We start from the raw sequence: 13,065 nt of genomic DNA, 5'->3' as shown, positions 1-13,065 counted from the left end.
GCAAGGCAAGGACTTCAGCCACTAGGTTACTGCACCGGGCCCTCAGTCAAATTTTTTAGGGATAAAATCAATATTATTTCCAATGGTACATATCATTATGGAAGTTCAATATATATATATTTGTGATATGAGTGTGTACAATGTTGACCTCTAAAATCTAGTTTCTTTTAAAAAAAGTGTAATTTATGCTCTTTTTCATATTTGATTATTAGATTATAAAATCCAATGCTCATATACATATGAAAAACATTCCTGTGGGCTTAACTAGAGATATAAATTATATATAATTAGCTGAATTTCATGCTTGACCTGATGCCCATCATTAAATCAAGTGGGTATGTATGCCTTAAAAAATACAACCCACGTGTTGGCCGTAAAACCATATAGGGGCCCAGCGCAATAGCGTAGTGGTTAAAGTCCTCGCCTTGCACACTCCAGGTTCCCATATGGTCGCTGGTTCTAATCCTGGTGGCCCCGCTTCCCATCCAGCTCCCTGCTTGTGGCCTGGGAAAGCAGTCGAGGAAGGTCCAAAGCCTTGGGACTCTGCACCCGTGTGAGAGATCTGGAAGAGCTCCTGGCTTCTGGCTTCAGATTGGCGCAGTTCTGGCCATAGTGGTCACTTAGGGAGTGAATCATCGGATGGAAGATCTTTGTCTCTCCTCCTCTTTGTATATCTGATTTTCCAATAAAAAAAATAAATAAATAAATCTTTAATATAAAAAAAAGCCATATAGGAAAGTGCATTTAAGCTTAGAGCATAAAATTTGAATAAAGAAAATATTCTTATATTGTTACTGATGAGTAAATTCTGGAAATTACATAGGTTATCATAAAGAATGATAGTACTAAAAAAACCAATACTACCAAATGAAAAGCAATGGTTTTATGAATTTTTCAGCTTTTTCCCTCATTACAACTGATAACTCCAGGTGGTCTGCAGACTCCTTTTCCAGATCCACAACTGCTAGAACGTAAAGGTTCTCCCTGTTCATCTTCAACTTGAAAAGTAGTAGGGATAACAGCAGCACAAAGGGGCGTGTACATTTGAGTGCGATGGCTTTCTAGATTTCTCCATCTTTTGATTTGCTCACTAGAAGGCTTACTCCATTCAGTGCGTCCCCACTGGGCTAAGCTTAGGCCTTCATAGAATCTTAGCAACCATGACCCTTAGATGTGAAATTGTCTGAAGAGCCTTTTATTATGTGGAAGAGAAAACTTTCTAAGGCGATTTGGTACAAGTCACATAACTTAGTTCATCCATGGATGAACTGCTATTAGCCTGGAAAAGCAATGCAGGATGGTCCAAGTTCTTGGACCCCTGCACCCACATGGGAGACCTGGCTGATGCTCCTGACTCCTGGTTTTGGCCCAGCCCAGCCCTTGTGGCCTTCTGAGGGGTGAACCTGTGGATGGAAGATCTCTCTTTCTCTGTAGGTCTGCCTTTCCAATAAAATTGAGATAAAACTAGCTATGGCATTTTAACTTAATTCAGTGGAAAATCACGCATGCATGGTAGAATAAGAATTTGAGGACATACACCTTTGTTCAAGACATTTGTAAGCAGAAAAAAAAATAGATTACAAATATAATTTTACACAAATATGAATAGATACCCATTTTTGTAAAACATACACACACACACACTTAGTATTAGAGGTCTCCAAAATGCAAATTACGAAAAAAAAAAGACACATAGATTTCGAGTTTTGCACTGAAATAAATTTTTTCCTTAAACTTTAAAAAAATATGCTTTTATTTTATTTGAAGGCAGAGAGACACAGGTAAATGTTGCATTCGCTGGTTCATTCCCTGAATTCCCATGACAACCAGGACTGGGTCAGGCCGAACCCAGGAGTGCAGAGCTCACGCTGGGTGTCCCATGTGGGGAGACAGTGATGGCTCAGCCGGGCCCCTGCTGCCGCAGTGGGGTGCCTCCGAGCGCACTCCCAGCTGCCAGCCTCAGCCTGGCCTGCCTACAGCGTTGCAAGCCCTGGGGAGCGAACCAGCAGAAGGAAGTTTTCTGTCTCTCTGTTCCCTCCTCTCTCTCTCTGTTCCCTCTCTACCTCTCAAGATTTTTTTTTTAATTGGAAAAATAGAAAAAGTTGGCAAGATCATAGAGGAATTGGAATCCTCCTCTATTGCTGGTGGTGGCAAATGTAAAGTGCTACAGCTGCTGTGGAAAACAGTTTGGCAGCTCCTCAAAAAGTTAAACATAGCATTACCGTAGGATCCAGCAGCGCCATTCCTAGATATGTCCCCAAAGAACTGGAAACAGGGAGCACAACACACCCGCACACACGCCAGTGGCGTGGCAGCACCATCCACAGAGGCCAGAAGGCATAACAGCCCCCAAGTTCATCAGTGCATGACTGGATAAAGCAGGTGCAGCGGAGCCATACGATAGTGTTATGGGTTGAACAGGACTTGGGTCCCCAAGTCTATAGCATGTCTGAAGTCCATAGTCTTACACCAACGATGAATGGATTGACTCAGATGGCTCATGGAGTAGGTGGAGGTCTGTATTGGAGCCCTGATGGGAAGTGACCAGGTTGGGTTTGGTTGCTAGGGCAGAGCCCCCTGATGGAATCCTGACAACTTTCACAGGAGAGCCCACAGCAAGGGTAGGTGAGGAGTGTGCCTCCCGGGGGTCTGTCGGCTCCCTGGCTCACTCACGAGTGCTGGGCCCTCCACTGCTCTCCGCCACTGCCAGCCCCCAACAGATGCCACACCAATAGAGCTGCCCAGTCTTGGGCCATGACCGTATCAACCAGAATAAAATCTGCCCTTTGTTTGGTCTCTTTGGGTGGTATATAGCTAAGGTAATGAACAGCTGATACATACAAGTGGAATATTACTCAACCTTGTAAAAGGAACAAAGGTCAGGCACATATTAAAATGCAGATGACAGATGCAAGGGTCACATATCGCACGCATCCATTTCTATGAAATACCTGGAATGCAAAATTCCACGCGGACAGTGCACATGGTCTTTTGCGGTGATGACAATGCATTCGAACCAGATGAAAAGGGTGTTTGGGGCTGGCATTGTGGCACAGTGAGTTAAGCTGCTGCTATGATGCTGGCATCCCACATGGATGCCATTTGGAGTTCCAGTCACTCTGCTTACAACCCAGCTCCCTGTAAACGCATCTGGGAGAGCAGCAGGATGGTCCGTGCACCCACGAGGGAGACCCAGATGACCCGGCTCAGCCCTGGTTCTTGCTGCCATCTGGGGAGTGAATCAGCACATGGGAGATCTCTTTCTCTGTCTCTAGTAATGCTGCCTTACAGGATATTGTGGATGTACTCACTTTTTTATTAAGAAAGTATTTTTTAATTAATTAATTAATTTATTTTTATATACAGAGGTATATACAGAGAGGAAGAGAGATCTTCCGTCTGATGGTTCGCTCCCCATGTGATGTGGCCACAACGGCTGGAGCCAAGCCAATCTGAACCCAGGAGCCAGAAGTTTCTTCCAGGTCTCCCACACGGGTACAGGGTCCCAAAGCTTTGGGCTGTCCTCACTGCTTTCCAGGGCCACAAACAGGGAACTGGATGGGAAGCAGGGCTGCTGGGATTAGAACCGGCGCCCATATGGGATCCCAGTGCATTCAAGGCGAGGACCTTTAACTGCTACACTGTAGTGCCAGGTCCTCCTGCTCACTTTAACATGGCAAATTTTAGTTTTGTGTACTGAATTAAAAGTACATGTAATCAATGTATAAAGCAGGGCACACTATATGGCAATGATTTTTCTTACAGGCATGATTGTAGGTTTTTGTGTTCTTGTTTAGTTTTTTTATAAATTTTTTTTTTGTTCAGGATGAGGGCAACTAATTTTCCAGCTACTGCCACCCTTCCTTCCGTTTGTGGAAGATCATGCCGCACTTCTGTGGGCATGCAGGCAGCTCCTATTTTTCTTGATGTGCATCAGCCTTCAGAATCAGATAGCCTGCAAATTTCTAGATGACCAGGTAATATCAGTCTGGTTTCAAAATGTTCCAAGTCCAAATGAAGCAAAGGAGGAGGCAAGAGAGGCACCTCCATGACACTGACATACGGACCATTCTGTGGCTGGAGGTAGAGGCGCGAAGGTCAGGGAGCAAGTCCCCCAGCCCCTTCCTCCCTGCCCTTGCCAGGAAGAGGGAGGCACTCGCGCTGTGTTTAACACCTGCAGTGTGCCAAGCCTTTGCATCTCCAGGGACACAGGTGCGCCTGCCAGGGAGCGTCTTCTAAAGCAGGCAATGTCCCTGCACGGGTGTTGTTGCTCTATCTTGTTGATACTGTGACCAGCTCTGGTCAGTCTGGTGAGAAGATGCTTTCTGGTCAGCTTCCCAGCTCCTGAGCACGAGTGTGCCTAGAAAAACGGCCCAACCCCAGCCAGACTGATTCCAGGCGGGGAGGCAGCTCCCTTCCCTGCCACCCCCCTGAGGCTGCGGACAGCTGGGGAGCGGCCAGGACTGCCTCAGTGGTCTCCAAGTCGACTCTTCCTGCCTTCCCGTGAGCTACAGCAGCCCCTGGAGGCATGGAGACCATCTTCAGGATTCCTTCCTCACACCAGTTACTTGCTGTAGGACTTGTTCTCCTCTTACCTGGTTGAGTTCAGCACACTTACCTAAACTTAATTCTCCTTAAGTGGGCAAATACGATGGTACCCTAAGTGTACTTGCAGTACGTCTCTCACCCTAAATGCTCCCCTCCACCAAGCGGGTGAAGCAGTGACGGCCTTCACTCCGCTTACACACACCTTGCCCCTGTTGGCGAGCATCCTTTGTCCGCGCCATCTAGCCGAACGTGTTCAACTACTGGCAGCTTCGGTAAGGTCGGGGAGGTCGACACCCTGCTGGAGGCCTTGCCTGGGTGTGTGGGAGAACCAGCTGCTTCCCCGACGTCGGCCATACCAGCACGGGAAGGCAGCGCCTTGTCACCCATGGCTTGCTTACTATATATTTGGTTACCACAGTACCTTTATCAATTGTTCAGCAGTTTAAACAAACAGTAGGTATTTTGGTTTTGATTGGCTCTGTATTTGGGTGGTTCCAGGGACCACAAATGCTACTACTTCAGTGTTTTCAAATTCTTCTTTTAAAGTGGATAGTTATTTCATGAAGCCTAAAAGCCACCACTAAAAATCTTGATCCATTACAAAAATCACTGTTTTACAAGGCAAGCACAGGTCGGGGCTAGGAGAAAAGGGATAATTTATCAGCACCAGCCAAACTGTAAAATGCAAATATCTTGACTCAGCACTTCGACGCTTTTCATCCTGAAGTTCCCCCATGTGCCCAAGAAATGCCCATGGATGCCCACTGAGCAGTCTCAGAACAGCACGCAGCCCAGGCATCCGTCAGCGCAACCAGCAGAAAAAGGGCCCAACTCCAGAGGGTGATGGGCGTCTGAAGATCATGTGACTAAAGAAAAATACATCACAAAAACCCCTAACCCCATTTCTGACTTTGGAGATGCCAGGGCCTCCACAACCTTGTGTGGACCACTGTTCCTGCCTCATCCTCGTTATTACCTCCAGACCTGTATCACGCACATTTTCAAGGGATGCGTAACACATTCAAGTATTCAGAAGGCCCAAGCCAGTGGGCATGGACATGCTGAAGGCACACACGGTCATACGTGACCCCGTTTCCTCCCAGCCCACCGTGAGATGGGCTGCAGCACTTCTGCCATGTGGCACTCAGCTATGCTTCTTGCCATTCTGGGTTGTGTGGCATGCCTGTGCCACAGCCTATCATGAAAGAGCAGCATTCCTATAACAGCAACACTTTGCCTTGTTAACTCCAGGGAGCAAGTTGGCTCAGGCCCCGGGAATTTCCCAAGTTAAGGCAGTTAGCACAGCCTCGCTGTCGGATGGGGGGAGAAAATGAATTACCTTGCATCTTTTGTTGGATAGTTTCTGAAACCTTGTTAGGGCTTTTATCATTAAAATAGTATTAAGGGTCACTTCACAGTTATTCAGAAGCAAATATGAGAAGTAACACACAATCCCTGATTAAGGGCTAATTACCAGCCAGTGGTTCACATGTAAGCAAATGCTGACAGGTTTGCATCCATACCAGACTGCAATATGCACAAGTGCCTGACTCTATACTGATACTTCAGGGCCTAACTAGCAGTAGCACTCCATCTTCTAAGTTATTTGCAAATTGGGTTATGCCATCCTAGTCACCTAGTCACTTAAGAAACTTCAGTGTTAAAGCCGACAACCCCTTTGGGCCATTCTCTGGGCATCGGTTTCTGTGGTTTTGCCCTATGAAGTCCAACTACAGTTAGTTCTCACACTCACCTAAACTGGCCCCTACTTCCCTACATCTGGGATTTGGACGCCCGCATTTCAGGGGCTACTCAATAAGCAGTGTTCACAAGCAGGCAGGCCAGTTAACTGATCCAAAAACACTGCTCCCATAGCCAGGATCTCCAAACAGGTCCACACACACCAGCAGGAAATTTCCAAGCGGACGACTTTCAACAAACATGTCGACAATGGTGGGTGTAAATAGAAGCTTCTACCAAAATCAAATCACTTGTTCCCTTTGACTCATTTTGTCCAAATTTGACACAACCCCTGCATTTCTAGCGAGGTTCCTGCTCAGCTTAAACTGGTAACATGCTTTAATTTATAACCAGCCCCAATTCCCTTTCATGTGCCTAGCCTTAGAAAAAAATTTCATTCCGAAAGTATAACTGGTTTTCTTTTTTATATATAGCATTTTAAGTACTTGGGATGTTATCACCCCATTAATCTATTTATAAGCATAAGATGACTATTTCTACAAGGAAAAGCCCTGCCGTACTCAGAGGCTGGTGCTTAGTGGTATTATTGGAAGCAATTAATGTTTCAGAAAATCTTATATTCTTAAGTGACAGGCATTTAACTAATATTTAAAACCTCTGCAATTATTTTATTAGTTATCATCCAGAACTCAGTTGTTTGATATTCCTCCTGAAATGACATAAACAAATGCAAATAATCTAAGTCAAAATTATATAACAAAACAGTGCTCCATCACAAAAGCGTGTAAAATTACACTATTTTTAAACACTGGCACTTTGAGAACGATAATCTCAAAAAACCACAAAATTGCCAAATTGTCCCCTAAACTGCTAAGTAAACATGACTGAAGAGTTTCGAGTTTGTAAAGAAATTATTCAAATAACATAATTTGTACGAGATGCTAACTTTTTAAGCATCTTCTTTCTAAATGGTCACTACATTTGTGAAGCGACAAACCCTGACACAGGAAAATATACCCTACTTTAAATGTGGCTTCATCATCTCAATAGCTGGCCCAGTAGCAACATTACTTAGCGCCTCCAAATTTCCAGAAAAATGGGAAAAGACAAACAGCCAGCACTGTAGGAGCCTTCACTGGGACTAATAGGTAACAATAAGACTACGGAAGTCTCATATTTTAAGCTCACACTTTTGGGGTTACATTCTCAGGTCTTGGCTAACGTGGGAACTACAAAACGTAACTGCCATTACATGGTAACGGGAGCTACTGTAGAGTCCCCGTGTAAAGACTATTATACTCTTAGTCCTTCAAGAACAGACTTTCATAAATGTTTGCTTCTAGTAATCCCATGGTGAGTAGACCGGTTTACTCTCCACTTTGTAAATGTTAGTGGGTTATGTGAAATCTGTTATCAGCTCATGAAGATTCTGTAGTTTCAGTTATAAATGAAGACGCTCAATTCAACTTTTATTACCCCATCACGGTACGTAGGGTGTGCAGACGAAAGCTTTTTCTATCTGCTAACTACATGAAAAGATAAACAATACTATAATAATCCAGGTGATCCAAAATGGGCAAAAGCAACATTAGCTTCCCCTTCAAGAAGAACTGCAGACCTAGGAAAAGGACAACAATACTAATAAAAAAAATTGTATTTACTTAGAAGCATTCAGAATGTCAACAAAACAGCTGCATTTTTTTTTTTTGCAATTACAGAGTGGTATTCAGGTAACAGAACAACAATTATTTCGTATAAGCTGCATCAGAGACAACTGAAGATGAAAAACTACCGTCCCCATATAGAACTAATTTGTGCTGTGCACCAACAAGAACCTGCTTTAAATTTCCATGCCAATTTACAACCCCCATACTGTACCAGGCAAGGTTAGTGGCTATTTGAAAATACCACCAGGACAGGGCTATCTAAAGACACATTCGGTAGTGTGTTAACTATACAAAAAAACACTGTACAGTTTAAAAACAAATCTTACACAGCCTTACATTTCAATTTTTTTTTTCTTTAAAAGGAGTGAGTTGTGTACAGGGGGGTTAAATGCTTTATAGACAAGAAAAAAAAAACTGCGCTAGAACCAACTTATTCATCATCATCATCTTCCTCTTCATCATCTTCCTCTTCATCTTCCTCCTCCTCTTCGTCTTCTTCATCCTCTTCGTCCTCCTCCTCTTCCTTCTTTTTCTTGCTCTTTTCAGCCTTGACAACTCCCTTTTTGGCTGCATCAGGTTTTCCTTTAGCTCGGTATGCGGCAATATCCTTGCAAAGTAAGAGCAGGACGAGAGAGGCAGAGAAGGGAAAAGTGGGTTAAGCAAGGGGACAAGTAGAAACAACACGTCACAACTGACCGAAAAACCCAGGCCACACTTACTCCGAAATAACCATCTGCACACACTCAAACTTCACAAAGAAGAACTTCAAACCATGCATATAAAGGTACGAGATAATGATTAATTAGCAACCCCAGAACTTGAGAAACAGCATGGTCTAGTATCTGCGAAGTTATGCCTCACTGAGCTAGTCAGGCCCAGCATCCTAACGTTATTATCACAGCCACACTGGAGACTGATGAAAGGGTAGACACTGCCACCTTCTGAAGGCAAAAACACATTCTACAGGTTTACACTGCCGGACCCCGAGCCACAGCAGCAAATTCTAACTTAAAAGGAACAAAAAGCAACTTGCCAGGAAGCATGCATTAAGACCAAACAGAAATTGAGTGTCTTTCAGAATGACTACAAAAACTTAAATGTTAAGTACTTAGCCCCTCAACTTATGGGACATAAGTTTTTTCAAAAAAAGGTCAACAAATTTGAAATTCAACTGTAACGAGGGGGCCTGCATTAATTTTGTCCAGGTTATAATATTATATCTGATCATCTCAAAAATCATTTTTAAAAAAAGTAACCACCAAAATTTCTATAAATTGACATAACTGGGGGGTACCCAAACCAGCTTATATGCACTTTTGAGTCTGTATTCTTTGAATATGGAAGGATACTTGAATAGTTAAACTAGCCCACTCTTTGCAAGCGGCTCCCACCCGGCACAGCCCCCACGCCTCTTACCTTCTCATACTTCTCCTTCAGCTTGGCAGCCTTCTTCTCGTAAGGCTGCTTGTCGTCGGCGGCGGTGTTATTCCACATCTCTCCCAGCTTCTTTGCGACATCACCGATGGAGAGGCCAGGGTGCTCCCCTTTGATTTTTGGACGATACTCAGAACAGAACAAGAAAAAGGCCGAGCTGCAAGAGAAATGTTTTTAAGGGAACACAGCACACAGATGAGCACTGCATCTCTAGGTGAAACCTGTCTGTTTCTGCTTTGCATACAACAGGCTCTAAGCATCAGGAACCAAGTAATATTGCACACATGACTTACACTATTTGGAACTCTAGTGAACAGTGCCCTCATGAAATAAAGACTAAGATTCTGTGTCGCCAGCAGCGTTACCAGTAATTGCATCGTGAACCATTACTAGCCCCAGAAAGCTCAACTGCACACTCTAAATGTCTATCAAATTCTACTTAAGCTGGACAAGTCACAAAGGTCAAAATACTCACGGAGGCCTCTTGGGTGCGTTGGGATCCTTGAACTTCTTTTTTGTCTCCCCTTTAGGAGGGATGTAGGTTTTCATTTCTCTCTCATAACGAGCCTTGTCCGCCTTTGCCATGTCTTCAAACTTTCCCTTCTCCTTAGCAGACATGGTCTACCAAACAAATTATTTGTAAACTTAAGTCGATGAAGTTTTTCACCGCCTTGTGGTCTCACATTATGAAAACAGCCCGCTCGCCCCCGCCCCCTCCCGCGTTAGCAATCCTGTTTTATAGCCGGCTGGGTGTGTTTTAAAGGCCGCTCACCTTCCACCTCTCTGAGCACTTCTTCGAAAACTCTGAGAAGTTGACGGAAGCATCCGGGTGCTTCTTCTTGTGCTCCTCCCGGCAAGTTTGCACAAAGAATGCATATGATGACATTTTGCCTCTCGGCTTCTTAGGATCTCCTTTTCCCATGGTTAGTTATTTTTCTTAAAAAAAAAAAAAAATTAAAAGGGGTGAAGTGGGCTCACAGCGCTGAGGGAATGCACCTACGCAAGGTCCCCGCGCGGGAACGGGAGCGGATTCCTAGAAGGGGCTACGCCAAGCCGAAAACGATCCTCCCTGGTGATGCCGCTAAGTCCACACACAGTTGGCGACCCGGCTGCCTGCCTCTGCCCCGAACCTCTCAGACAGGTTTTTAAATTCCTAAAACCATTTTGAACCACAGCACGCACAGGTCGGGAAAAAACCCATGCTGCCCATGCGTGGAGCTACACTAGTGAAGAAGAAAAAAGAACGAGCGAGTGAGTAAGCCCTTCCAAATTACAGGGCCTTAAAACAATCTCTCTAGATATATATCGCCCTCCGTCTAAACTTTTCTCAATTACTTAAAAAAAAAAAAAAAAAAAGAACCCCTCTCTGCAGCAAACTTGGCCCCGCGAGCCCGTGCGCCGGCGGCGGGGCCGGGGCGGCGGCGGCTCGGCTGCCCAGCGCTCTGGCCCCGAGCTGTGTGTTCTGTCCTGACTAAACACGTCCGGTCTGAAGTTTCTCCGAGTAAACAAGGATGAGGGACAAAAGCCACTCCTGCGCGGGGCTTCGCGCGCCCCCTCCCCCCGCCGGGGGGCTGGGGGAAGCCGGGGGGTCTGGTGCGCGCGCGTCGCCGCCGCGCCCCCCCAGGGCGAGCAGCCGTGGGCCCGCAGGCCCGAGGCCGCCACGTGCGCCCGGAAGGCCCCGCAGGCCCGCGCCGCCGCCGCCCCCATTTTGTCAGGCGGCGACGGCGCAGAGGAGGAGGAGGAGGAGGAGGAGGAGGAGGAGAAGCCCCGCTCGAAATGGGGGCTGGCTCCGCCCGCGGCCGCCGGGGCCGGCGCACGGAATGGCCGCTGCGCGTCTTCCCCGCCTGCGCCGCCGCCGCGAGGGCGAGCGCGAACATGGCTCCTTCCCTTTGTGTGTGTGTGTGTGTGAGTGTGCGGGTGCAGGCGGGGTGCGCGCCGCGCTCTGGCGCACACGCACACACACACACACACGCACACACACTCGGCTCTCCAGGCCGGGGGGAGGGGAGCGCGGGGCGCGCGCGGCCCTCCCCCACTCCCCTCCCCCCCGGGCCCACCCGCTCCCCGGCTCCCCGCGCGCGGCCCGTGCGCCCCGCCGCCCCCGCACGGAGGACGCGGGGCCGCGGGGAGAGAGAGAGAGAGAGAGAGAGAGAGAGAGAGGCAAAAAAAAAAAAAAGTTGCCTCGGAACTGCCGCTCGCCCAGCTCCCCCGCCCGCCCGCCGCCTTGTTTTCTCTCCAGCCAGCAGCGCCGGGCCCGAGTCAGCCATGTTCCAGCGAGCGCAGCGGCGCCGCCGCCACCGCCCGGCCCCAGGCCCCGCACGGCCCCGCACGCGCCCCGGCCCGCCCGCGCTCCCCGCCCGCGCCCCGCTCGCTCCCCGCGGCTCCTCGCGGCTGCGGCGGCCCGTGCAGCCCGGGGAGCGCCGCCGCTGCCCGCCCGCCCGCCGCCCCGGCCGCGCTGCGCGCACGCCGCCCCGCACGAACGCCCGGCCCGGAGGGCCCCGCACACGTTCTCACAAAAATTCTTTTTTTTTTTTTTACTGAATTTAAAGAAAAAAAAAAACCAAAGAGGAAAAAAAAAAATTTTTTTTTTTTTTTTGCGCCAGTCAGCGCGGACGCCGCCGGGGGCTCGGAAAGTGGAGGGGCGCGAGGCCGGCCGGCGCCTGGCCGGGGCCGGGGTGCTCGCGGGGCTCGGGGCGCCCGGGGCCGCGGCTCCGGCGCGGGGCAGCGTCCCCCGCTCGCCCCGCTCGCCCCGGGCGCAGTTCCCCCCACGGTCCCCCCTCATTTGCCTTTGTGTGGATCCTGACCCGGCGGCTCCCGGCCCGCCGCGCGGCCAGGGCGGCTGCCCTCCGCGCTCTCCCCGCCGCCGCGCCGCCCCGACTCACCCTCCGCGAGGCACAGAGTCGCCCAGTGCCCGTCCGGCTCTCGCTTGCCCCGGCGCTGTCTCTATGGAGCTCAATGTACTGCAATGGCTGTGAGAGCGGGAGCCAGACGCAGCCTCCTCACTCTCTCCGCTCTGTAACATTACTCTCCAGCCAGCGCGCCTCCTATTGGCTACCGCCAACTCACGGGGCTCGCCCATTGGTCCGATACCTCCCATTGTCCTGACCAGAGCCCGTTGCCGATTGGCTGTCTCCGGGGACACGTCATCAAGGATTGAAACAGCGCGCAAATCTGAATGTGTGTGTGCGCCGGGCAGAGAGGCTGAGGCGGGAGAGGCAGAGGCAGAGGCGGCAGCTGCTACGGGAAAGCAGAACTCTATGGTGTCTGTGTGCGTGTGTCTAACCCGAGCCGGCCCCACGCCGGAGCGGCCGCCGCAGCGGGAACGGCCCGCCTTCCCCACCAGTGTCTCCAACTCCCCGGGCGACACAGACGCCCGCGGGCCTGCCCCCCCCTGCCCGCCCCACGCCGCAGGCCCCGGGCCGTTGAGGCCGGAGGCCCCGGGCTTCTGACGGGGCTTCCGACGTGAGGGCAGCTGCGGCGCACCCCGACCCCGAGGACGGGGGGTCGGGGGGTCGTGCTGGAGCCGAGGGGCGCAGGCGGCCGCCCTCGGCCCCCGGAAACGCTGGGCTCCTCGGGGGCAGACGTGGGGGAAAGTGCGGGGTCCCACGAGGTGGCTTTGGAATGCCGTCTTCCCGGGCTCCCGGGCCGCCCCCCTCGGGCTGGCCGCCCCTCTCAGGCTCGCCGAGCGGGCGTCCCGTTTCAGCAACCCCCCTCT

At 49.6% G+C, this 13,065-nt stretch overlaps 1 protein-coding gene across 1 annotated transcript; it reads right to left on the bottom strand.

Annotated features, from left to right (window-relative positions):
* Positions 1-7,888: 7,888 nt before the first annotated feature.
* HMGB1 (high mobility group box 1) lies at positions 7,889-12,390 on the bottom strand. The gene is made up of 5 exons (XM_040979833.1): positions 12,233-12,390; positions 10,123-10,286; positions 9,826-9,971; positions 9,333-9,507; positions 7,889-8,523 (listed from the first exon to the last, which is right to left on the bottom strand). The coding sequence occupies exons 2-5, from the start codon at positions 10,270-10,272 to the stop codon at positions 8,347-8,349; spliced, it is 648 nt and encodes a 215-aa protein (XP_040835767.1). The 5' UTR covers positions 10,273-10,286; positions 12,233-12,390; the 3' UTR covers positions 7,889-8,346.
* Between the last annotated feature and the right edge of the window lie 675 nt (positions 12,391-13,065).

This window comes from Ochotona curzoniae, unplaced genomic scaffold (genome assembly GCF_017591425.1).
Source record: "Ochotona curzoniae isolate NIBS_2020 unplaced genomic scaffold, NIBS_Ocur_1.0 contig_3332, whole genome shotgun sequence".
NCBI classification, from domain to species: domain Eukaryota; kingdom Metazoa; phylum Chordata; class Mammalia; order Lagomorpha; family Ochotonidae; genus Ochotona; species Ochotona curzoniae.
The sequence above is the reverse complement of the archived record's forward strand: the minus strand, read 5'-3'. Positions and strand labels throughout refer to the sequence as shown.

Coding starts and splice junctions, on each gene's coding strand:
- HMGB1 (XM_040979833.1), bottom strand. CDS start 10,272: ATGGGAAAAGGAGATCCTAAGAAGCCGAGAGGCAAAATGTCATCATAT. Junction 9,972..10,122: donor AGTGCTCAGAGAGGTGGAAG/GTGAGCGGCCTT, acceptor TTTGTTTGGTAG/ACCATGTCTGCTAAGGAGAA. Junction 9,508..9,825: donor AACGCACCCAAGAGGCCTCC/GTGAGTATTTTG, acceptor TTTCTCTTGCAG/CTCGGCCTTTTTCTTGTTCT.